The following is a 26,192-nucleotide window of genomic DNA, read 5'->3' as shown; positions in this document are numbered from 1 at the left end:
GCCATATTTGAAGTCCAGGAGTTTCCAAGACCAAAGGGTGACTGACTTCTCTGTTCTCATTTCCATCAACAAGGAAAACATAGTTGCAGTCACTGGAAAAGGTACTAGACTAGAAGCTAGAGGAGCAGAGTCCAGGCCAGACTACATCTCTTACCTGCTGTGTGTCTGTGAGTGAGTCACTAAACTTCTGTGTTCTCAACCTTAAAGCAGAGTGTTGAACGGGGCAGTCTTTTTTTTTATTATTATTATTTTAATTTTTTAAATTGTGGTATAATGTATGTAATAAAGAAAACTGAGTGCCAAAGAATTGATGCTTTTGAACTGTGGTGTTGGAGAAGACTCTTGAGAGTCCCTTGGACAGCAAGCAGACCCAACCAGTCCATCCTGGAGGAAATGAGTCCTGAATATTCACTGGGAGGACTGATGCTAAAGCTGAAACTCCAATACTTTGGCCACCTGATTGGAAGAACTGACTAACTAGAAAAGACCCTGATGCTGGGAAAGAGTGAAGGCAGGAGGAGAAGGGGATGACAGAGGATGAAATGGTTGGATGGCATCACTGACTCATCACTAAGTTTGAGCAAGCTCTGGGAGTTGGTGATGGACAGGGAGGCCTGGTGTGCTGCAGTCCATGGGGTTGCAATGGACTGAGTGACTGAATGACTGAACTGAACTGACTGAATATAATATGTAAGATACAATTTACTATTTTAACCATTTTAAGTTTACAGTTCAGTAGCATTAAGTATTGATATATGCACACAGTTGTGTATCCATCTGGACAAGACAGTCTTAAAGTCTCTGCCAGTTTTAACATTCTGGGCTTCTGTGTAGTACATTGCAACACATCTTCTTTATCTGCTTGCCCATATTCTATTTATAACCTGTAGTGTATGTGCCCTTCTCTTCCCCCTTTAGTCGATCTGTAAAAATAGGAAGGGTCTGGATGTGTTGATCTGGAATTGAGTGGATTAAAAGCAAATCTCTTCTTCCTTTTGCTTCCTCTAATCTAAGGTGGCAGGTGGCGCTGACTCACACCAGCCTCACTAGATAGCTGGAGACTGGAGGTGAGCTGGTAAACCCTTGGGGTGGAGAGGACGGGGCACAAACCACAGGCCCAGGGGGGTTCTCACCACAGGTTCCCCTGCCCACCCTCACCAGCAGCTGCTCCTGCCGAGCCCTGGGACCCACCAGGCTCTCCACCTCCAAGTTCACAGCCTGAGTGGCAGAGGAGCTGTGGGGATGATCATCCCAGTGGAGAAAATAATAATAAGCCCTCGCATCTGTATGACAAGGGGTGATGGTCTAGTGGAATGAGACTTAGAATCAGATTTGGGTTTGGAGCTGGGTTTCTCTGCCAAAACCCATCAATGCCATCTCAGCTCATTCAACTGGGTGACCATCTTTGCCAAGGCTTCAGCCGAGTGGCCCCTCTCCCTTCCAGCCCCTGCACTGTTCTTCACATATACCAACCAACCACAATCTTCCCTGGGGCCTCTGCACACACCCCCCACCTCCAGCCCCCTGCCCAGAATGGTCTTCTGCAAAACTCAGTTTTTGCAGGTCTTTGCTCAAATGCACTGTATTAAAGAGACCTTGCCTGACCCTCCTGTTCCAATGGAGCACCCCCACACCACAATGCCACATCCCCTTCATTACCGCCTGTAACTGTAGGTATTTACAGGTATTTCCATGTCTACAGTTCTGCGTGTATACTCTATGTGTTATGATGCCAGTAGTCATTTCAGGGTCATTACCTCATCCCCCACCTCCAGGGGCCCTTGGGCAGGTGGCTGAGGTCACTTTGAGTATTAAAAAACACCACCTGTTCTTCATGAGGTACCTCCAGCCCCTAGACTTTTTTTTGTACCCAGCACCCAACAGACATTCCGTCCCTCAATCCAAGAATGAAAGAGACCGTCAAGCTGTAGACCCCAGGAGTATCTGTGTGCTGCCTTTAAAGGAACAATGGCCCCTGCTCTGGGTAAAGGAGGAAAACTTTCCTAGGAGTAAGTGGAGGAAAAGTGAAGACTATATGGAGGGTCGGCTTTATAAATTATTGTTACAATATCTCAGGTGCCTTTTCAGTAAGGCTGGGAGGGAGTTGTGGCTTCTTTCAGAAGACAAACTTAACTACCTCAAGCAGTTCATGCTAAGCCAACCCTAAAGCCCTTTTCATTCTCACTCCTTCCCGGGTCACAACCCTAGATTCTGACTTTCTCCTTCACCACATCATCCCCCCACCCCCTCCCACGGGCAGCAGTGACCCCACTTTCATCCTCATCCCTCTTCTAGAACCTTCCTCCACATCAGAGATAAGAGCCATGCCTAAGGTCTCCATCTTGTCAATTAACCCCTTTCCCAGAGTTCACGTCTCTCCTCCCCCGACTCAAAAAGAGGGCTTGGAAGCCATGCAAACACCTTATGAATTTGAGTGCTATTAATATATAAATAAAAAGGCACCCACGTACTGCTGATTCCCGCTGCCCCTAAGCTGATCCACGGGCCACTTCATCCCCCTGCCTTCAGAGGCTGAGCCTCTGGCCGGGAAGGTCTGGAGCTGTGGTCACATCCGGTTCAGTGTGGCCTGTGGTGACGCACCAACAAAGAAGCCAGACTAGTTCAGGGTCTTAAAGCCATACACCGGGGTTCGAATTCTGGCTTAGGCAAAAATACTAAGTACCAAATACCAAACACCGTCTATGCATCGAAGCGTGCGTGGGTATCTACATATATTTTCTCTTCAAAATGTGTAAAGTCAATTGCCAAGGCAAGAATTATTCTTCCTTTGCGTGGACACTGAACCTAATGCTCAGAGAGGGTAGGTCAGCTCCTCCGGTGGGAATGCTAGCTAAAGGCCGAGTGCTCGCCTCTCGCTGGGCTGGGAGCTCGGGTCAGCCGCCATCACCTGAGCACCGGGCGGAGGAAACCACCCGAGGTTGGCTGGGTCAGTGAGGGACCCTCAAGGCGGGCAGCACGCATGCGCCCCAGGGTCAGGAAGCCTGCTGCTTCTGCGCAAGCGTGCAGGAATCCCCCAGGGGTAGGAAGAAGCCTAGGAAAGGATGGGGAGGAAATGCAGCAGTCCAGGCATTCTTCTGACCTTGCCTGCCTCTGGGAACATCCTGAACTTGTTTACATCACTCCCAGGCAAGGGTCGAGGCAAGAAATCTGGATTACGTCTGTAAACAAGGACCTTCCGGGGTGCCCCCAGGTCGCAGGCCCGAGCTGGGCTAGAATTCCAACTCTGGTCCCTACCGATGCACGACACAACTACAGGGCCCTTCGGAAGGTCTCTGGGGCTCGGCTTCCCCACCCCTGGGCATGGGGCGGGGGGGGGGGGGCTCACCCTCTCCTCTCAGGAATGTTGCCAGAAGGCCTGGCCGAGCAACGGCACCTGTCAGAGTGGGAGGAAGTGAATGAAAAACAGTCATTCAGCTTCTGAGGTCCCTTAATCAATCTGGGCTTTAGGAATTTCCAGGCAGAGAAATCGATTTTCATGAAACTCAACAGTAACATCGGGGGCGGTCTGGGTTATTCAAATGAAACTACACACTGGAGATTCAGACAAAATCACACCCATAGTCTCAGTTTTTGTGAAGATTGTAAACGAAACAATGCAAGTACAGTATTTATCAAAGAGCCTAGCACAGTAAATCTACAAAAAAATGGTGGAAACTCTAACTGACCTTCTTATAAGCCCTCCCCCTTCCCCTTCAGCCCCAAAGCCTAGAGGGAAGATAGATGAATAAGCCACAGGCAGAATGAAATGGATGTGAATTCTGTGCCCCATTCCTTCCTGGGCCCTTTGCACTCCCCCCCGCCCCGCCCCCCCTTGCATAGAATGTTCTTCCCACAAATATGTGCCCAGCTCACTCCTGTTCACATTATTCAGTACAAAGGTGATCAGGATGGGCTTCATGGAGGTGGTTAAGACTAGAGACGGCACACGGAGAATACAGATTGCTGAAAGCAACAAGGGAGAATGGTAGAGATCTGTGTGACCAAAGAGCTGCAAATGACAGTGGTTATCTCCTGCAGCTTCTTGGAGGAGAGAGCCCTGAGTCACGGGCCCCAGAGAGGGTTGATCTGGCCGACAAGCTGCCATCTCTGTGTGCATTCGGCAACCTGTCCCTGGCATAGGCAGGAAAAGCCTGCTTTGCCTGCAACCTCTGAATGAACAAGGCTTACAGGGAGGCAGCCTCTGTTGGAGGAGCAGGCCCAGCCCAGCGCCAGGGCTCCAGTCCTCAGATGCTGAGCCAGGTGAGGAAGCCAGAAGCAGCAGGGTGCACGGGGTTCCACGCCCCACCCCCACGGAGCAGCGGCCCCAGCCTTGAAAGCTCTGACCCGATGTCCTACACTCCCCAGAGGCTTGAGTGGCTCTCTCTGGGTCACTAAATCGACCACGGCTTCAGTTTCTCTTCTATAAAGTGAGAACCAGTCGTGTGTGTGTCTGTGTGTGTGTGTGTGTGTCTGTGTGTGTCTGTGTGCGCTCAGTCGTGTCTCACTGTCTTGTGACCCCATGGACTGCATCCCACCAGGCTCCTCCATTGATGGGAGTGGGTTGCCACTTCCTCCTCCAGGGGATCTTCCCAACCCAGGGATCAAACCTGTGTCTCCTGAAGTGGCAGGTGAGTTCCTTATCACTGAGAAGCCCGAGAACCAATCGTACATGGCCTGCAAAGGGCTCTTCTGGCTTCAAATTTCCTGATTTTATACCTTTCCTTTAACTCTTAAGCTATAGGGACTGCAACCCTTCCTATCTAACATCCTGACATTAATATAATATTTATATACTAGTAACAACAATAGCAACCACGAATTAAACAGCTACAGAACACTGGGATTATTTTTGGTCTACCAGTCTATTTTTCATAACAAAACTAAAAAGCAAATATTATGATATGTGCCAATTTCCTAAAGAGTAAGGAAACCGAGGCACAGAGAATGAAATGTTTTAGATCCAACCAGTCAATCCTAAAGGAAATCAATCCTGAATATTCACTGGAAGGACTGATGCTGAAGCTGAAGCTCCAATACTTTGGCCACCTGATGGGAAGAGCTGACTTACTGGAAAAGACTCTCATGCTGGGAAAGAGTGAAGGCAGGAGGAGAAGGGGACGACACAGGAAGAGATGGCTGGATGGCATCGCCGACTCAATGGACACGAGTTTGAGCAAGCTCCAGGGGATCGTAAAGGACAGGGAAACTGCATGCTGAAGTCCATGGGGTCACAGAGAGTCAGACTGAACAACAAAAGACAAAGCAATTTTTAAAGGGAGACCCTGGGTTTATGGAGACAGATATGGCCCCAGGTTTATTTAGCACTGGATCACATACAAAACCATTACAATACACGATCTAAGTGCCATAGCTCATGAAGTGGATGGTGGTGGCGGGACCTGCCTGTTTACTAGATGAAAAGCTGAGGTACAGACAGCAGATGTGACTTGCCCAAGACCACCTGGCTAGTGAGTGGCTAAGCAGGGGATTTAAACCCAGGTTTTCAACCTCCATGTTCAGTGCTTCATCCAAAATATGAAGAAAAGGCGTACACAAGCCAATCAGGCTTTGCTTTTAAACCCTGAACCCCACCCTGGGCTCCCAACAGGAAGAGATCAGGACAGGGTGGGCCAGGGTGGGGTCAGGCTGGGAGTTCAGCCAGACCAAGTGGGCTTGGCCCGGACGGGAAGTCCGGGGGCCTGAAGTCAGTGGAATCCAGAAGTCACCAAAGGCCATTCTGTGGGGTGGGTCCAAACAGGAGAAGGATCAAGGGCGAAAGGTTAGCTGCAGCCAGGTCTGACCTTGCTCTGGCCGCTACTGCAAAGCTACCCTAGGCTGCCAGTGCAGGTGTCAGGCCAGGGTCCCAGCTGGAATTACTGCTGGGAGGCCAGAGGAATGCCCCACCCACCCACCCACCCCAGCAACATGGGCTGCATTGTGCTAGCCTGGCAGGCACCACGGGGGCTCCACAGGCCACTAAACTGCCCAATAAATCATCACTGCTCAGAGCCTCTGCTTCCTGTGTGTATGGATCTTTCCAGCAGTCACCTCTGAGCGCCACTGATGCCCCAGATCCCATTGACTCAGGGAACAGACCCAGAACTTTAGGTTAAGCTGCTCACAAATTAGCCAGAGAACAGCAGGCAAACAGTAAGGGAGCCGCTCAGGGTGGAGTAAGAGAAGTCGAAGGGGAAGGGGACCCAAGGGAGGTCTGGTAAGTTCCAGAAGGCAGTATATCCTCCAATTGCCTTACAACACCATCCCACACTCTGCACTGGTTATACAGAGAAATGTGCAGTTGGAAAGATATAAAGCCACCTGCTGAGAAACAGCACAGTTGGGAGGAGGAACCCAAGCCGACTCTAGCAGGCAGGTGTTTCCACGGCACCGGCTGCCCAGCCAGGATGCAAAAGCCCTTGAAACCTACATGCAGGTGCATGCCTGTGACCGACTCATCAGGGCCATGGTGCAAACGGGGAAGCCATTCCACCTCCAAGACCTTCCCGCAGCCCCAGCCCCACCCTGCAGGAGGACCCCACACCCAGGCAGCCTGCCTGCTATTGCCATAAGAACAGCCAGGAACTCCAAGGGAGGTGGTGCAGCTGGGACTCCTCATCAAAACTCCATCCACCTCTCACTGCTCTGCGCTGAGACCTGGATCCCCGAGGTTCCCTCGACCCCAAGTCAATCAACTGAGCTTCTCAGGAAAGCTTCCCAGGAGGTCATCTCACTCCATGCTGGACCGCACTGCCCCGTTTGCTCACCCAGCCCAGATCCTTCCAGGGAGAGCCAGGCACCCCTAGGTGCTGCTCCTGCCTTTTTTGCCCAGGATGATTCAGGGCCCAGAACATTCCTCTCCATGCCTCATTGGTGGGGAGGGGGCAAGGCTCAGGCCAGTCCCTCCAACCCCTCCACCCCCACCCCCAGCAGCGCTGTGAACCTGTCCCAGCTGGTTCACACACTGGGCCACCCGAGTCGGGGGTTTCACTTGTGGCTTCCCCACATGGTCTAGGCAGAGACTGAACAAATTCGGGGAGTCGAAAGTCTGAGTTCTGCTCTTGGTTGTGTCACTTACACCTTATAGAACTTTGGGGAAGGGCCTTTCCTTCCTGATTTCTTTATCTGTAAAGGTAAGAGGGCTGGATTTAAATCCCCTCTTAGCCCTCCCTCTCAATCCCACAGCCTGGGTTGTGATTCAGCTTCAGCATCCTGAAGTCCATGTCCGTCCCTAGTCTGTCCTTCACACGCACGTGTAGAATCACAACCTGACCTGTCCCTGCCCTGTCTAGAGAAAACCTTAAAAAGCTCCTGCTGAGTTTCAGATCAAGTTCAAGGTCCCAGGCTGTCTGTGTGAGCTTATATCCACCTCTTTGCGAACCCATGAACTGTAGCCCACCAGGCTCCTCCGTCCATGGAATTCTCCAGCAAAAATACTAGAGTGGGTTGTCATTTCCTTCTCCAGGGGATCTTCCTGACCCAGCAATCGAACCCAAGTCTCCTGCATTGGCAGGCGGATTCTCCACCACTGTGCCACCTGGAAAGCCCTCGAGGTCCCAGATATGAGGCCAAGGCCCTAGCCTCTCTTCACCTTCATTTCCGGCCCCACCTCACAATACCCTCCCAGGGCAGTCCCTCCTTACTCATTGCTGGCACTTTCAGGGCCCTTCCCCTTCCCACCTGCATCTCTCAGAACTACTCTGTGAGAAGCCCAGCTCCTCCCTGACATAGTCCTTCTCTACAGCCCACTCCATTGTTGGAATATCCTCTTCCTGCTCCCAGATATCTCTCTAATGCACACCCTTCCTCTCTGATTCGGTGTTAAAAATAACCACTGCACTGTGCCTTGCATCAGGTGAGGACTCTCTGATATTGACTCTTACATCCCCAATACTGAGCACTGCAAGTAGCGCCACGACAGGTGCTTAATAAACGTTTGCAAGATAGTGTGATCCCCATGTGTCCAACGGCCCCAGCTCCAACATGTTATCTAGAGCGCAGGGCATCTAGGCATGACTCTGCTTAACAACTGCAATGTCTAGAATCAAGAGAAATTTCAGAGAGACTGGATTCTGTCCATGGTTTAGAGAAATTCCCAAGAGGACTGGCTAAGGGATGTTTGAAATGTGTTTCCATCCACTGTCTTCTACCATCAGTGTATTTTTTTTTGGGGGGGGGGGGTTCTTACAATATTTATGACTGCAGGATATATGGGGCTAGTCATATCCCCACGGAGTCAACTGTCACACATTCACTAAGTATGTATAATGCTAAGTCCTGGGCTAGGTATGAGGGACGAAAAGATAAATGGACCTCAGCTTTGAGTCCTGCAGAAGAACCTAAACCCACTCCATAAAGTGGAAGAGCAGGATATACAAGGACTGCCTGTGAGGTTTGCTTAATTGATGGCAGAGTCTACCTCTGCCAGGACTGCTCTGAGAAAACCGAGGACTGAGCTTCACTTAGACTCCAGTCAGCCAAGTCCTTGTGGGTTCACTTGTTGCCTAACTGCATAAGAAAATTCCTTCTGTGGGTCCAGCACAAGGGTGGCACTTTACCTGGCATTCAGTTTCTGTAGCTAACGTGGCATTTGAGAACTTAAGCTTGGGAGCCAGGTCTCCTGGGTACCACCTCCAGATTTGCACTCATTGGCTGTACAACCCCAGGCCACAATTTCCTCATCTGTACAATGGGGATAAACATAGCAGGACCTCAAATCAAATAGCTTGACTTAAATCAAATAACTTGATTTAAATACAGTAATTCTACCCGTCTAGGTCATCACAGGGGACCAGAATGGGCTTCCTGTGATATACAGCAACTTCCTGTTAGTTATCTATTTTATAAGGATAGTGCCTATATATCAATGTTACTATCTTAATTTGTTCTACCCTCTCCTTCCCCCAGAGGGAGGGAGGCTCTGCAAGGAGTGGGTATATATATATATATATATATATATAAAAATTATGACTCATTTGAGTTGATGTATGGTAGACACCACCACGGCATTGTAAAGCAGTTATCTTCCAATAAAAAAAGTAAATAAATAATTATAGTAGTCAATTCGGATAAAATTCATTCATTTAAGTGTTTTGGTTAGAACAGGGCCTGGGACATGGTGGATCCTAGATATTACTTCACTAAAATGTAAGTCCCGTGAGAGCAGGGCTTCTGTTTCATCAAGTATTTCAGTATCTCCAGCACCTAGACTAGTGCCAGGCACATATAATACTCTGCACTCCATAAATATTTGTTGAACAAATAAACAAATCTCCAGGTTGTTGGAATGAGGCTAAAAGCTATAGAGGATTATGGAGAGCAGTAATGACAGGTATCTTAAGTCCCTGAAGTATATCTGTGCTGGATACTCTAAGTTCATTATCCCCAACCCATGTCAGAGAAGGCAGGCCAAGGGCAAAAGGCCAAAAGGAGGAATCAAAAAATCTCACCACTGTGCTCTCCGCTCCACTTGCCCGTGGTTCCCAGTCTAGGCCATCAACTAATTTATTAAGCCCCAGTAGTAAATACCCCAGCCAGAAACCCTGCTGAAGAATACCTACTATTTAGTCTCTCTAAGCACAGAACCTTGACGAAGGCTTCCCCTCTAAATCGTGACCTGAAGCCCTTCATAAATAAAAAGACACCCACCACAGACATAAATAATGGTGTCTTAAGTAAATGTCACTTTTGCATAAATCATTAAATCAAAATAGGAATGATGGGTTTATCTGTTACTTGACGTGGACCCTTGAAAACAGTTCTCTTTAAAAGGTGTCTACGATGATGAAAGAAAAACTGTTAGTCGCTAAGTCCTGTCCAACTCTTTGTGACCATGGACTGTAGCCACGGTCCAGTCCATGGTAGCTTGCCAGGCTCCTCCGTCCATGGGATTCTGCAGGCAAGAATACTGGGGTGGATAGCCATTCCCTTCTCCAGGAGATCTTCCTGACCCAGGGATGGAACCGGGTCTCCTACAATGCAGGCATATTCTTTACCATCTTAGCTACCAGGGAAGCCCGTCTACAATGATACAACATTATAATTCAACTGTACTTCAGTAAAAATAAAGTTTTTAAAAAAGGTATCTACAAGGGAGATTCATGAGTCTCGGTCTTTTTGGGCTCCCATCTGGGCAATGACTGACATGATCATTAAATGAATACATTCCCTGCCTCTCTCGCTCTGACGTGAGAATCCAATCTGAGCTGCTCCCGGTCCATAAAAGGAATTCTCATTCACTCAATGCCCACCAGGCTCCGGGAACAGTGCACAAGAGACAGCCTCCGACCTCAATGAGCTCCCAGGCCAGGAGGAGATGAGGACAGTCTGGAGATGCTCACAGATAGTAAGAGGAGAGCAGGAAACACGTTGTAACAGATCCAAGCATGAGCACTCCTGACACGTCCTGAGAAGAGTGGAGGGGGAGGAGCTTTCCCGAAGGATGGACAGTGCCTGATTACATCCAAGGGGTCAATATGAACACGAGAACTCCAGGAGCTCCGTCATCTTCAAAGCAGAAAGGCAATTTTCCTAAAATTCAACAAACCTACAACTCAATGGATGCGTGGGAGTGCAAGCTCAGTCGTGTCCAACTCTTTTGCAACCCCATGGACTGTATCCCTCCAGGCTCCTCTATCCGTGGAATTCTCCAGGCAAGAATACTGGAGTGGGCTGCCATTTCCTCCTCCAGGGGATCTTCCTGACCCAGGGATCAAACCTGAGTCTCCTGCATTGCATGCGGATTCATCCCATGAGTCATCAGGGAAGCCCACAACTTAATAAACATTGCTATTAATGAAAGAAAGCAGAGTCTGGTCTCCAAGACTCCAATGCCTTGCCCTCTGTACTTTATTAGATATGGGAGCATCTCTGGAGGCAAGAAAAACCTTAAAGATCTAAACAGAAAACTAATACACATACTAACATCTGCCTCGGGAAGGGAGCACTGACCTCGTCTGGTGTGGCAGGGAAGAGGAGGCCTTCCCCCTGCAGGGAGGTGCAAGTCCCCCTGTGCCCCTGAAGAGGGCTTTTGTTCCAGGGAAACACCGCCACGCGCCGCCCCCCCCTCCCCCCGATGGGTTCTTAAACAGGGTCCCAGTTCCCCTCCGGCAGAAGCAGGCACTGATCGGCTTCCGCAAAGCAGAGGAAATGAGACCTGTGACGTCAAGAGATAAAGATCTTCGAACCAAAGAAGAAACATGTTCAGAAGCCGTCTTCTCGTTCACAAGAGGGTATTTCTGGGCAAAGAAACGTCAACACCGAATTGTGGTTGGGGGCAGGGAGCTGGGGTTGGGTGGCAAGGAGCCCTGTCCCAAGGGACAGGCAAGATTCAGCTGGCAAATGGGGACTGTTGTAGGCACCGTGTTTCCCCACCTCCCTACGTGTTTCAGGGGGCCCCCTTGCAGCCACAGCTTGCAGCAGCTTAAAGTGCTCTTCAAGTTCTAGGTCAGCAGACTGGCCCGCTGTCACCCAGAGGCCCAGACATGAATCAAGTCCAGGAGAGGTTAAGAACAGCTGATGGCCGACTGTGCGCCAAGCAACAGGTTCACTTTCGTTAATTCATTTAATTTCCTGAGCAAAGCCTTCCCATTATGATGAACCAATGGGGCAGAAGAGGTTAGGTAACTTGTCAACTTTAAGCTGATGAAGAAGTGCAAGAGAAACAGACTGGAATCTGGAGAGGGATGGACTCCAGGGGAGCAACCAGCCTTGTCCCTTAGAGGCTGGGATTGAAATCCGGGGCCCTCAAGGAGCAGACCTGACCAGGAGACCCGTTTAATCCCAGAGCAGGGCAAGAGGGGCTGGAGAACACGGGTGCAGCCTCTGGGAGTTCAGACACTGCCCTTTCTCAGATTAGAGGCCTCAATCCTACTCAGATTTTACTGCATCACATTTACTACATTTTACTACACACAGACCATCTCAGATTTTACTACAGGAACTGGGGATGCAAAGGGTGTGTCCAGAGAGAGTTCAGTTAGGGTAGGGCTTTAACTTCCTCAAAACACAAACAGTGTGGCTGAGGCTCAGCCGTAAAGAAACATCCCAGCCCAGAGGAGAGGCAGCAACACAGGGGTGGGAGCACCGTGGCCGGTCCAGGCATGGAGGGGTGGAATCCGCCCTTCTCTCCCAGCCCACCAGTGCTCTTGTCCACCTTCCCTTTCCTACTGCTTGTGAACCGCCTAGCCCTTCTGCACAGCAGTTTCCATACCATGTGGACTTGACCTGTCAGTTGCCCTCCTAATATGCATCCAGTGATTATAATTAAACAAAGGAGAGGGGAGGATGTGGCTTAAATCTAACCTTTCTATCCCAAGGGCTCAACCTTCAAGGACAAGGTTGCTACATTCTCCATTCTCTGAGAACTGCTCTCCCATTAAGTGAGTGAAAGTCGCTCAGTCGTGTCCAACTCTTTGCGACCCCCTGGACAATACAGTCCATGTAATCCTCCAGGCCAGAACACTGGTGTGGGTAGCCATTCTCTTCTCCGGGGGAATCTTCCCAACCCAGGGGATCGAACCCAGGTCTCCTGCATTGCAGGCAGATTCTTTACCAGCTGAGCCACCAAGGAAACCCAAGAACACTGGAGTGGGTAGCCTATCCCTTCTCTATCGGATCTTCCCAAGCCAAGAATTGAACTGGGGTCTCCTGTATTGCAGGTGGATTCTTTACCAACTAACCTACCAGAGAAGCTCTCCCATAAGGGTATCACTTTATCAATGACTCTAAGTAGTTGGTGTGCTCAATCATGTCTGACTTTTTGTGACCCCATGGACTGTAGGAGAGCCCTCCAGGCTCCTCTGTCCATGGAATCTTCCAGGCAAGAATACTGGAGCAGGCTGCCATTTCCTTCTCCAGGGGATCTTCCCAACCCAGGGATTGAACCGACATCTCTTACATCTCCTGCATTGGTAGGCAGGTTCTTTACCACTAGCGCCACCTGGGAAGCCCCATGGATGTCTCTAGGACCAGCTACTGGCTGTGAGCGCCTGCCCTGCCTGTGAGTCACAACATCATCTAACTCTCAAAACCACCCTCTAGGGATGCAACTATTATTTCTGCTTTGAGGAAAATGCAGCACAGAAGTATGAAATGACTTAGGTAGTTAACAAGTGGTAGAGTCAGAATTTGAATCTAGTTCAAATAAACAGAATAAATAGGACTTCCCTGGTGGTACAGTGTATAAAAACCTGCCTGCCAACACCGAGGACATGGGTTCGATCCCTGGTTTGGGAATATCCCACATGCCGAGGAGCAACCAAGTTCAGCACCCCAACTACCGAACCTGCATGCTCGAGTTACTGTAGCCGTGAGCCTAGAGGCCATGCTCTGCAACAAGAGAAGCCACTGCAGTGAGAAGCCTGTGCACTGCAAAAACAAACAGACAAAAGAGCAGCCCAGCAGCAACAAAGACCCAGGGCAGCCAATAAGTAAATAAAGTAACAGTAAACAAACAAAACAGGAGCAGAAGAATCTGAGGTGCTGCAGATTCAACACAGAGGCAGAAGGCACCCTAGCATTAAATCTTCATAGAATACCGGGTGTCATCTGCGTATAATGTGTGCCAAGCCACTTGTAGGAAGCTGGGCTTATGGGTGATGACATTTCTCTTAAGCATGTTTCCATGGATGGCCACGGGCTTCAGAGTTACAGATGGTCTAGAATGGAAAATCTGTGCATAAGAAGTCAACCCAGAGTCAGGTCTCTCTCTGAACCACCTGTTGTTCAGTCACTAAGTCGTTTCCGATTCTTTGCGACCCCATGGACTGCAGCACTCGGCTGCAGTGCTTCCCTGTCCTTCACTCTCTCCTGGAGTTTGCTCAAACTTGTGTTCATTGAGTCCGTGATGCCATTCAACCTCTCATCCTCTGTCATCCCCCTCTTCTCCTTCCCTCAATCTTTCCCAGCATCAGGGTCTTTTCCAGTGAATCGGCTCTTTGCATCAGTCAATTTTACTATGTAATGCTTTCCCCTTTGATCACTTTCAAGATCATCAAAGAACAAGAAGCACATCCTTGAGAGAGAGAGAGACTGATGCAGACGAGAGCAAAAGAGATGTCTGGTGGCTTGAAGCTTAATAAAGCAGTGCTTCCTAAGGTCTTCTCTATGCAACCCCCAGCCCGGGCCTCATAGAACCAATGCCTTAATAATCAGAAAACAGACCCAGATTCCACTGTTTCAACTTTTCAAAAGTCTTCCAAATCCAACTCATCGTTTCTCATGCTTCCACGTTGTTATGAGAGGAGGAAGTTTTCATCCTATCGAAATACCTATTCATTAGGTCCTATTGACTGGGACCAAAAGTGAAGGCTGCAAGCAGCAAGGCCCAGAAGAGATCCCAGAGCCCCTGGGTCCTGTCCCTCTTGGAAATACAGGAGTGGTCGCCATACAGCCACCGTGCAGGCCAACGAAGAGACTCTACCATGAAACTCAGTGGCCCCTGGGAACTAGAATATCCTGAGTGACAAAACCAGCCTTACAGTCCAAAATGGAGAGGATAAAGCCCAAACAAGATGAAAGAAGGCTGCTAAGCATTATTCATCTTTTACCAAAAGTTGATGGTTGGGTGATAATGAGAAAGGTCCTATTGCCTACTGATGAAAACGTATAGGATGTCCTTGAAAAGGAAAGAAACCTTCTCAGAGCAAATCCACTGGGGCCTCCCCGGGGTTCGGGGCAGAGAAAGAGCTCTGGAAGGAAATGATAGGATTTCTAGGCTGCCTCCATCATCACACTGACTGTGTGACCTTGAGCAAGGTCACTTATTGCTGTGTGGTCCATTGCCTTGCCTATGGCCTGGGGCAAGGGGTCCCCCTTCCCCTATAGCCCCTTGGGGGCCAGGGCTGCTCTGACTCAGGTTCTCAGATATGGTGACAACAAACGATGGCCAACTTCCTACCTGCCACTTACACTGTCTTTTTCAGAAGGCAAATGCTCTTCAAAGTTAAAAAGGATTGAGCTTTTTTTAAAATTAATTTTTGTTGGAGTAGATTTGCTTTACAATGTTGTGTTCATTTCTGCGATACAGCAAAGTGAATCAGCTATACACATACCCATATCCCCTTTGGATTTCCTTTCCATTCAGAGTTCCATGTGCTATACAATGGTTCACATCAGTTATCTATTTTATACATAGTACCAACAGTGTATATACATATCAATCCCAATGGCTCAATTCACACCCCCGACCCCACCTCAGGACTGAACGTTGACACCACCTTTGAGCGTGACACCACCTGCTTCTGTGGTGTCCTAGCTTCACATTCACACCAGATACTTCTCTCTAGTTCTTTCTAGAAAGGGTCACGCTCTTCTGCATAAGCCAAACGTAACTCCAGACCAAGCATCCGAGCCCTGCAGGGCTCATGTTACAAGTTTCTTATGTGTGACCATTTCTTCCTCGGCCCCTGTGACATCAAGGACTCTGGCTTTTTATCTTACACATTGCCCCATAAAGGACAAGCAGTCCTGGGGGAGAAGTTCGCACCATCAAACGTGAGGTCAGTGGAAGTGAAAGTCGCTGAGTCGTGTCCGACTCATTGCAACCCCATGGACTATACAGTCCATGGAATTCTCCAGGCCAGAAGACTGAAGTGGGTCCTTTCCCTTCTCCAGGGGATCTTCCCAAGAGACTCAGCCCATATTTGCTTCCAGAATAGCTGTGGGCTCTTGGACAAGCACCCTCACCTCTGGGGCTCTGCTCGCTGATGGCAAAATGAACAGGTTGAAGCATGGAATCTCTAACGCTGACTTCTGCTCCTAAAACCTGTGACCCAGGAACATCTGTCTACTCGGACCCATTTGAACCATCTATATCTACGACGGCTGTGCTAGGACCTGACGGGCTACCACCCCACATCCTCGCCAATATGCCTGCAATTCCTCTCTAAAGAGACACAATCAAAGATGATGCTTAAAAATGCAGATTCCCATGAGAGAGGGCATTGATTGTCCTGACTCCCTGTGGTGGCCAAATGAATTTCTTAAGAGTTGACTTAACAGAGAATGGGTCTTCTGCTCTTTTGTGTCTGTAACTTTGAGACTTCTCCAGCTACACTTCGGAGCCCTCATCTATCCAATGACACGCTAATACTCACCTCTCCAACTTGCAGAGAGAATTAAGTGTTGAAAGATAACCTTACAGAGTCTCGTCCGTGTGTATGTGTTCAGTCGCTCAGTGGTATCCAACTCTTTGTGACCCAATGGATGTAGCCTGCCAGGTTCCTTTGTCCATGGGATTTCCCAGGCACGAATACTGGAGTGGGTTGCCATTTCCTCCTCCAGGGGATCTTCTTGACCCACGGATCAAACCTGTGTCTCCCATGTCTCCTGCATTGCAGGTGGATTCTTTACCACTGAGCCACCACGGAAGGTTCTTAAATAGGTCACTAAATAATACCTCTTCTTTTTTTAGTTAGTTATTAGATCTTCAAGGAAGACAGAACACTGGAGGGCAAAAAGGATATCTCTGTCAGTATCTTGTTGGAGTCAGGTGTATATCTTTCAGTCAGGTGTATATGAGAATATTCAAAATGGCACACACTTGAGTGTCTGAGCTCAAGAAGACCTTAGAGCCAGTGCAACAAAGTCAGGACAAGAAAAGGATGAGGAACTTGAGGCCAAGGGGAAGGGACCAATATAAGGTCACAGAGAGGAGTAAGGGCAAAAACAGGATGAGGACCTGGGTCTCCAGGATCCAAGGACAGATGGAGGTAAGCAGAAAGAGAAAGATAACCATCACTCCCACACTCTAGATCTTCAAATAGTGCCCCCACCTTCTTTAGCTTGTTAATGAAGGTAAAAGCCATCCACTGTCAGAGACCAGGATATTAACTACCACAGAGGCCCATGGTACTCCTTTATGGGTAAAAATATGGAACAATAACCAACTTCCGTGGGTCTGGGAAATCCAGTGGCCCTCTGCACTTTGTCTACTCTGCTGGATTATAAATGCTCATGAAATTATTCCATTTGGACTAAGTAACCACAGGCCCTTTGAATTTTGCCAATCCCCAAATGCTTCCCAGACGTTTACTGCCAGGTTAGCTCAGACCACAAAGATGGAAAAACCAAAGCACACATCACTAGATCTCTCTCATTTGGATGCCGTCTGGCTTCCATAGGCAATCACCTAAAACCATCACAGGCCACTGGGATAGATCGGCTAACTAACTGGAATATGGAAAGGTTTGACAGCAAATCTGTACCAGACACATAAAAGGTACTCACAGAATGTTTGCTGAGCGAGTGAATGAATGATGCACACTAGCCTTGTATTCAGATGATCCTGAATAGGACTGTGACAATGGAACCTTCACTTCACTAAACACTTTGCTAATAGGAGACAGGAAAGCCCAAGGCAGTCACAAGAATTCTATGACATCACGTATGTAGAGCCCCTGCAGTAATTCTTGGAATAGTCAGCAATGAATATACATCAGTTGCTTCCACTCCTCCAAAAAAGCACATTATTAAAAAGGAAAAAAAAAAGGAACTTGAAAGAGTTTTTACAATCAAAGTCAGCTGGAGCAGAAAGCAGGGCCCCAGTGGGGGTCTGCTAAATATGATGTAATGAGTTAATGGAAGGACCATGAATGAAGCCCAGATGCCCAGCCTCCTGTCCAGCTGTCTCTTAAAACAACCAAGACTTTCACATAGCCAGGCACGTGCCCAGGCAGGCTCCTCACCTGGAATGCCGGTCCTTCCTACATCACCTACAACACATTCACCTTGGCTCCAAATTCACCTCTCCTATAAAAACTTTCCTGACTCTTCAAGTCCTCGTTAGAACTGACACCCCAGCTCCCAGTTCCCATCTGACCCAGCACATACCTGTGTGTGGGCTAGTAACACTTCCTTTACTAGGTCATTGACTAGCTAATGCATCTTGATATTCACAGTCCTGAGACTTGTGATTCAAACTTAGGAACAGACTTAGGGAGTATCTCTTAAATGAATGAATGATAAACGACTGATGCCAGGCATGGAGACTACCGAAGGCAGAATTTTCAAAAGTTTCCCTTATTCATGCTGAAAATGCCACAGAGGCTGGCAGCCACCATCAGAGTTCATGACGCCAAAATAAAATTAATTACGGGATCACAGAATATCCTGGCACTTGTGAGCCTCTGATAACCATCTCTTAGAGGAGCAGCAAACCACTTCTCAGGGGCACTTAAAACACTGCAATATTTCTCCCTTTGTCCTTCCACAGTCCCTCCTCCTCACCTGGACAACAGGCAGCCCAAGAATGTCCATTCCAACCTCTCCGGCAAGCTGCTCTGAGCAGCCTGGCATAGCACACGGGCCTGGACAGGAAGGAGACTCACCTTTCTTCGTCCTTAAAGATGAATTTCCGCAGCTTGAGGTCCCGGAGCACCAGCCCCCCGTCGTGGCAGTGGGCCACGGCCGAGGCGATCTGGTAGAAGAGCCTGGCCGCCTCCTCCTCCCTCAGCTTCTTGCAGGTGCGGACGAAGGAATGCATGTCCCCATAGCTCCGCTCAAAGAACACATAGGCTTTGGTCTCCCCCAGGATAATTTCGGTGATTTGGTTGATGTTGCTGTGGGCAGACAGGCAAAAACAGGGGGCCAGGGACTCCTGGTAGCAGCTGATATCAAACACCTAGGGCAGGATGAACAATACCAAGAGTCAGAGGTGCCTCCTATACAACCAGATCACAGAATGTGGATGCCTCCCATAGACACGGGTTGAGCTTGGACCCCCGATCACACTGGCCCTGCCTCCCAGCTGCGCAGCACTGAATAAGTCGCTTGACCTCTCTGAGCCTCCAAATCCTCATGTGCAAAAGGGCAAGTGATTGACTCACAGTGTTGGGAGGATTATGTGAAAAAATGAAGGTCAGAATGCTTAGCAAGATGTAACGCAATACCCAAATGGTAAGTTTAATTATGTTTTTCTCTCTATCCTAATCGCCTCTGTTTATAGAAAAATTATGGCAAAATTTGAGACATCCCAAGCTGCACAGATAACACCTTATTTACCTTCAAAGAAAAAAAAGCACCCATACACCAACACTACACAGCTCTAACAACCATATACAACATATGTTTTGCTACATAATTGGATTGTATAGCAGTATATAACATAATAGCAATTAATAGATTAAATGTGTAGACTGAAGGTTACGTAATTCAGTACCTTCATCTCACAGATGTGGAAATCGAGGCTCGGATAACAAGTCAAATCAAGCCCCCAGCGGCAGAGCTAAGAAAGGACACAGTCCTTCTGATTAAGAAAGCAGCCACGCTCCTTTCTCTCTTCCCTCCACACACATCTAGCTCAATGAATCAGTTATGCAATGATTTTCTATGAATCAAAATGAGCCTGTGAAATGCCACCTCATTGTGGGGTTATTTCGAAAGCAAATCCACCCGCAATACCTTTTGGGAGCAAATCTAATAGGAATTAACACTGCAGAGATTTTCTCAGGTTAAAAAAAAAAAAAAAAAACGGTTTCATTCATTTCAAGACCTCCACTAAATCAGGGATACAAATCTCTGGGTTTGGAATGTGGCTTTCCTATCTGCCCCGGGAATGTGGCTATGATGAGTCTATTCCGTGTCTGCAAGAGTGAGGGGCGGGCATGGGTGTTTCTTGCTGGGGAGCATGGAGAGCCAACATTGCTCCAACAATACGCTGAATGTTAACAGTTCACTACCATTTAGCTTCTTCAGTCTCTTTTGCATTAGTTAGAACACACTCTCCTTGATCATCATTTTGCGGTGTGTGTGGGGGAATGAAAAACGCTGGCCTAGAAACCATCTAATTTGAGAATCTAATCCTGGCTTGGCCACCGATAATCTGGAGGAGGTGGATAAAGCATTCAGGATCACTCAGCCGCCCTCCTTTTCATAAACTGAAGACGCTGATTGGAAACACTGTTGACCTTTATGGGTCCGGACCCTACCTGAGAATCTGATGAAAGCTCTGGCCCCTCTTAGTTGACAATGCCCATTCTCAAAAGCACGTACAATAATAACAGATTTGTCTTAAGGGGACTTACAGGCTTTCCATAACCCAGCCAGGGACATAGGCTGCTATTTAAGAATCCCTGAGTGAAGCCTCTCTTCATTTCAAAAAACAAAACCCCCAAATCTGTGAGTCAAACGGCCCTGTAAAAACCTCGGGAGTGCTGGTGCGAACGCGGGTGAGGAAGCAAAGTAACGTTGTGAATGAACCATAATGAGGCATCTCAGGAAAGCGGCACAGCTGCTGCCACTATAACCTAGAATTTAAGAATGAATACTTCCGTGTCCCCAGAGACCACAAATCACACCCTGATACTGTCAAATGATGACCTGCCAGCAATGACCTCAGAGGTCCATTCAATTAGGCATCTGAAATGCTTGAGTCAACTTTAACACCCAGGCTGCAGAAACCCAGGAAAGCCTCAGAAATTTCCCAGAGTAATAAAGGCTTTGCAATGACTAATGTAAACACTGCGTTATAGAAGGAGGACGCTGGCATCTGAGGCACCAGGCTGCAGGCTCTGTGGCCAGTGCTCATGGGGTCATGATTATTTATAACGTATTTCCTGCTTTGAGTTGCAATTTAAAAAAATAAAAGGTGATTTTTTTTTTTTTTTGCTCAGTACCCTTAGTCTATTATCCTGTCCCACTGTAAAACCAAATCAACATTAAAAGTCAAACATATTCATGGCACCTTCAAAATGTAGCCATACCCTTTGTAGGAGAGACCAAATTCCAAGATGGTGGACACAGTATGCAAAATAAAGCAAGTACTTATGTTTTCCCAAATGGGTAGGAACCGAACTTTTATTACTAGCTGTAACAGGCATTTATGAGCTTGGATTGGTATTTAAACCATCACCTTCAAGTGCAAAATCAAGCCACAAGCCTCAGTGCCAGCCTCTTTTAAATGTTTAATTTAGGTCCTTAGTTATATAATGTGACAGATCAGATAAGGCAGTGAGATTAGACCATCATTCATAGTATTTGTAAAAAAAAAAAAAAGTGCCCATTTTGCCAAGATAGTAATTATGTCAATCTACACAGTAACTACAAGCATTTCCATGAAAACGATAAGCTAAGGACACCCTAAAGTCCCCTTCCTTCATCTGCCTAGCTTAACACAGACACAGGAAGACAATAAACAGGCATGATTATTTTGGTTAAATGATACTCCAGTCTCTCTCTCACAAAATAATGTCCTATAGAATTCTATAGGGTTCCTGTGAGTGGCATCTTTGCACTGGATCTGTTGTTACAAAGACTTTTTTCTTGGGTCAACACAGAGCCAGGAGACAGGAACTCTATATTCTAAGAAGTCAAAAGGAACTGGATTCAGTGTGTAGATTTCACTGAGCCTGCAGTAAGCCAAGAGTCCACAGTGTATCTATGAGGGTAGTTCATAGAAGCAGCCTTATAAAAAGCACTTGGAGCTTTCAAGGATATATACAACTATACAACTACGCTTGCATAAGAAGTCACCCACATCACCTCTGGTGAAAAGGCAGGCAAACAGAGCTGCTGTGTCTTAAAGGGATGACCTCTGTCAAGCAGAACAATGATACTGCACTTAAATCCACTTGCAGCGGCACAGTAATTGGTAAGGGGCTGATTCAATCTTTGCAATAACTAAACAAGCAGATTAAGTACAGTTTCAGGCCAGAGAGCAAGTCTACGAATGACACTGTAAGGTCAGCCTAAAGTGAAATATGTCTTGAAAAAAATCTGAAGGGAGAAAGAAACAGAGTCACCTCTGCCTTTAAACAAAGAAATAACAGGGCAAGATGTTCCTGCAGAATTTGGCGGCAGACTCCTTTTACTTAAAAGCATCTCCAGCCTTTGAAAAATATGAAAATGCTCTACTGAAGTTGAGCAAAAGGAGTGAAAACACACTGCTGGGTGATTGTGCATATTTCATATGAAAGTGGCAGCTCTGTGGAATTCATTCATTTCAGAGGATGACTACCCTATTGTACAAGGTTGCAGGTCTTCTGAGAATTCAACCCAGCTCTGAATAGCCTACTGAATTTTGGTTAACTGGGAAAGCTGCTCTGAGTCTCAATAACTTGGAGAAGGTGCAAAATACCAAATGTTCAGTCCAAGCAGAGAGCAGTATTTAAAGAGTCTCTGATTTCCCCCTGAGGTCGCAACTAAACAACTCCACAACAGACTGGAGACCCTCCACAAAACCCATTTTTCACAATGAAATACTCCAGTCCCCTGTGAAAGAAAGCAAGTTCACAAAGCAGCCTATGGTTGATGGTAAAAGTGTGATGCATTATTTGTAGCACAGTTATGCAGAGTGCCCATTTCAAAGGGAGGGGGGTGTCCCCACTCCTAACTATCTCCTTAACCCCTTCCCAAACAAAACCAACACCGAGCTAAGCTAAAATTCAATGACAATGAATTCTTCATCTATGTCCCATTCCTGGGTAGCCTGCTCTACCGTCTTCATTTTTTGTTGTTGTTGTTGCAACTATTCCCCTGCTCATCTCCTTGTCTTGGAGCGCTGTGAACGCACACAAAGACAGAGACACAAACCAGTTCAGGGTCAAAGACGAAAAGGAAACTGAAGTACCCATCTCTGTATTAGCACTGTGGATCCCCAAGGCTCCAAATGCTGGCCTCTAAACCCTACAGGCGAATGTGTGTTGGGGGGGTTGGGGAGTGTTTAGTGGGGGCAAATGGGGGGGGGGGGTTCAGGCATGGAAAGCTGGAGATGAGAAGAAGAGAAAAAGACCCAAAGGATTCACAATTTCCAACACCCAGAGGTGCGCTGGTGGCTTTGATTTCCGCCCCCAACCTTCCTTTCAAGGCTCCAGGCAGAAGGAGGCTCTTTGTAAACTCCTTCCCCGCGCTGGGCCCCTGGGCTCAGCCAGAGGGGACACCTTTGTGCGTCTCTTTTAAAGGGCACCTACGGAACAAAGGTTCCACACCTGCACGCTGCCGAGAACAATGGCTGCGAAAGGAACCGAGGCATCAGCGCCTAGAAATTAGCAGGGGGATTCCCTCCTCGGTGTTGGAAGGGGAGGGGGCTGGACCCAAGGAGAAATCCCCGGACCGCGGGACTCAGCGTAACGCAGAGGGGCTCCATGAGCCGAAAGGACCACGCGTGGCCGTGGCCCCCGCTCAGTCCCGCCGCCTTCCCCGCGGCGGGCTCTCCCCAGAACGCCCCCGCCGCAGCCCGCCCCATTGTCTGCAACGCTCTAAAAACTTCGCGACTAGTCGAACGGTAACAAATAAATTCAGAACCCCATTTAACAAGCCCACGGATAATTAATCCGGCGAATCGCCCTCACCCGGAACGCAGGGCTCGGCAACCTCCCGCCCCCTCCCAAAGGCATCTTTTCAAAAGACAAAACAGCCAAAAGCAAACCCCGGGCTCTTTACCTTGCACACCAGCTCCTCTCCACTGTGCAGATGCACGGCCCGAAAAACGTGGTCTCCCTCCAGGGGTTCCAACAATAAGTATTTCCCAATGCAAGAAACGCAATGCGACAAGTTCGGAGTCTCAGGCGGGCTCGGGGAGCCGAGGTTCGGGCTGAAACTCTGGCTGGGTTCGGCGGACCTTATAGACGACAACTCCTCGAAATCCTGGGTTTTGTTCCGCGATCTCCCATATCTTGCTATTGTGATGGGGGTAGACCTGTGTATGTTCATGAGTGTGGGGATCGCACTCGACAAACAAAAAAAAACCGCTGGAGAGATGAGTCGCTGGCGAGTGCGGCTGCAGGCGCCTCGGAGCCACGGATGTTAAAAGCGATCGAGAGGGGAGGGACGGGAAGGGGGCTACGTGGAAAAAGAGTTAGAAGCCCCCCAAAACGGGCGCCGCCGGGCACCTCGTCTGCTCCGAGCCCGACTCCCGGGGGGTCCTCGGTCGGCAGCAACTCGGGTCCTTTTGTTACTCCCAAAGCCGCCAGCGATTTGCAGGATCTTCGCACTTTTAGTTTCTCTCTCTCGCTCGCTCCTTTTCCAACGTGGATATGGACTTGTAACCGGATTGCTAAGGTGGGGAGCTGCAGCCCTGGGGCTCCCGAAGCAGTCCCCACGCAGGCTCCCGAAGCAGACCGGGCGGAGGAGCCTCGCTGTAGTTTGTGCAGTCTTCGGGAAGCGCACACGGCCGCCGCTTGGTCTCGGCGCGTTAGAAACCAAACAAAAAGAAAAAGGAAAGAAGCCCGGGTACCGGCTCGCGCCGCACCGCAGACTGAATCCGCGCTGCACCCCCTTTTTTGGTGGAAAGGGTGGGGGGCGTGGAAGGCGGGGGGCGGGGGGGTGCCGGAGAGGGTCCGGAGAGGGTAATTACCTACGTTTTAACTGTAGATGGCGTCTGAGGCTTTTCCAAGATCGCTAGAGCTCTCCAAAATTTAAACAAACAGACAAAAAGAAAAAAAAAAAAAAATAGCAAGGGAGCATTTAACTTAGAGCGGTCAGCGCTGCCAACAAAAGATTGCAAAAGCCGGGCACGGAGCTGCGGGCCGGGCGCAGGTACCGCGACAAAGCCCAGGGCTTGGCCCGCCGGGCGGAGGTCAGCACCGGCTCATGCCGTCGCCGCTCCCTCGCGCTCTGGATCGGCCTCCGGAGAAAGCGAGAAGTGCGCGCAGGGAGGACGAGGGTAGATCAATGGTCTCCGGTGTCCCCGGCACGAGCTTCCGGGGGTCCTCCCGGCGCAGGAAAGGGATGCACCCCCAGCCCAGTCAACCCACGCCGTCTCCTCTCTCCCTCTTTTCACTGGATCTCGCCTTGGAATAATTTGCCACCGCTCCGTCACCCCCTACCCTCAACCCAAACTGCCTGGCGGGGTTGTTTTGGAGAAAATTGACGCTTCTCTTCTTTGATTTTTGTTCTTCCCCCCACCCGGAGGTAAGAGAAATGTGTATTGGAAATGGAAGGGGACGGCCGACGGTGCCCGAGGCCAATCCCCGAGCTCAGCACGCCCGCATCTCTCGGCGAGGCGGTATTAATAGTTACTTACGTGGCCGGGGATCTCTGCGCGAGCGGGGCTGTATGTGTGCGCGCGCGCGCCTCGCTCGCGCTCGGTCTCCCCATTCAATGTCACCGATACATTTCCACTGAGCCTCCGCCCCCCTCCCCCCCACCACCACCCGGCGGCCCCGGCGACTGGCTGAGCGCAGCGTCGGCCCCGCCCCGGCCCCGCCCGGGGCCCCCCCTTATTGAGCCGGAGGCCCATCAATCAGCCTCGCCGCTGCCAGTCCTCGGGCGGCTCCCCGCGCCCGCAGGCGGCTGCCACTGCCATTGCAGCTCCCGGCTCCGGACGCGGACGGTTGCCTCTCCCTCTGCCCCCCCAGGATGGCCCAGCCCGGGTGAGGTAAACAAAGTGCTTTATCCAACCGGGGCGCGGAGCCGAGGAGGTAGCGCAACCGACCAGGGAGGGACGGTCCCGGCGCCGCCACCGGCTGACTGCGCGCCCTGCTGCAGGCGGCGGGGCGACTCGTGCCCCGCCGCCAAGTCCCCAAGAAGCTCCATCAGTGACGAGTGGACTTCCTAACTCGTTCGTATTCCCGGGAGCTCCTCCCCAGCAAGCTGGGCATCCTCTGAGCGTACGGACACCGCTGCTCACATAACTCTTCTTGGAAAATGTGCTTGCCATCCGGGGTGCCGCACCGAGTTTCAAAAATCAGTTTCATTATCTTTTTCCAACACTCTCCTCCCCATATAAAAAGAAACGGAATGCTTGCTTTTAGTTGGTGTCCCCCTCCACTCCCACCTCCCATCAAGGCTTTTAGTATTTTTCTGCCTGCCTAATACCAGCTCAAAGACATCTTTTTACTCAGACCGCAGGTAATCACTAATTCTTCCTCTCCCAAGACGTGCCCAGAGGGCTTTGGCCCAGGGAAACAATGCTTGCGCACACCTTCTGCGAAGCTTGGGGCCCCTTCAGTCAGAGTCCCTTTCTCTTGTTCTCTTTGTACTCCCTCCCCCAACACACACGTGGACCACCGAGACACTTGGCACTGGGAATCAGGTGAGGGCTGCGGGTTCAGTCCAGTTATTCCCAATTTCCGCAAGAGGTGCCAGTCCTCTGATTTAGGCTAGAACTTGGACAGAGGCCTGGACTGCCAGGCCTTAACCTAATGTATCCTGGTAAACCAAGCAATCTGATTGGGGACCAAAAAAAAAAAAAAAAAAAAACCCAAGGGGCTGAGAAAGGGGAGTTTAGAATACTCTTAGAGCCCTCTGAACTTTTA

General features: G+C 49.2%; 1 protein-coding gene and 1 long non-coding RNA gene across 4 annotated transcripts in view; one reads left to right on the top strand and one right to left on the bottom strand.

Annotated features, from left to right (window-relative positions):
* TRIB2 (tribbles pseudokinase 2) overlaps positions 1-25,072 on the bottom strand; it is a 29,301-nt gene extending 4,229 nt beyond the window's left edge. The window contains exons 1-3 of one of the 2 annotated variants that reach the window (XM_043917101.1): positions 23,377-25,038; positions 18,327-18,619; positions 2,309-4,352 (exon numbers count right to left, since the gene is read on the bottom strand). In XM_043917101.1, coding sequence (XP_043773036.1) covers positions 3,656-4,352; positions 18,327-18,619; positions 23,377-23,646 — 1,260 coding nt within the window. In that variant the 5' untranslated portion in view covers positions 23,647-25,038 and the 3' untranslated portion in view covers positions 2,309-3,655. Of the gene's footprint in view, positions 1-2,308; positions 4,353-18,326; positions 18,620-23,376 lie in introns of those variants that run through there. The other variant, XM_043917102.1, reaches the window with a different exon arrangement.
* Positions 25,073-25,095: 23 nt separating this feature from the next.
* LOC122703018 overlaps positions 25,096-26,192 on the top strand; it is a 42,787-nt gene continuing 41,690 nt past the window's right edge. For both annotated transcript variants that reach the window (XR_006343396.1, XR_006343395.1), the window contains exon 1: positions 25,096-25,312. This is a non-coding gene — a long non-coding RNA (uncharacterized LOC122703018). The remainder of the gene's footprint in view (positions 25,313-26,192) is intronic.

Source organism: Cervus elaphus, chromosome 11, assembly GCF_910594005.1.
Source record: "Cervus elaphus chromosome 11, mCerEla1.1, whole genome shotgun sequence".
Lineage (NCBI taxonomy): Eukaryota > Metazoa > Chordata > Mammalia > Artiodactyla > Cervidae > Cervus > Cervus elaphus.
Note: the sequence above shows the minus strand (reverse complement) of the source record. Positions and strands in the feature narration are given on the sequence as shown.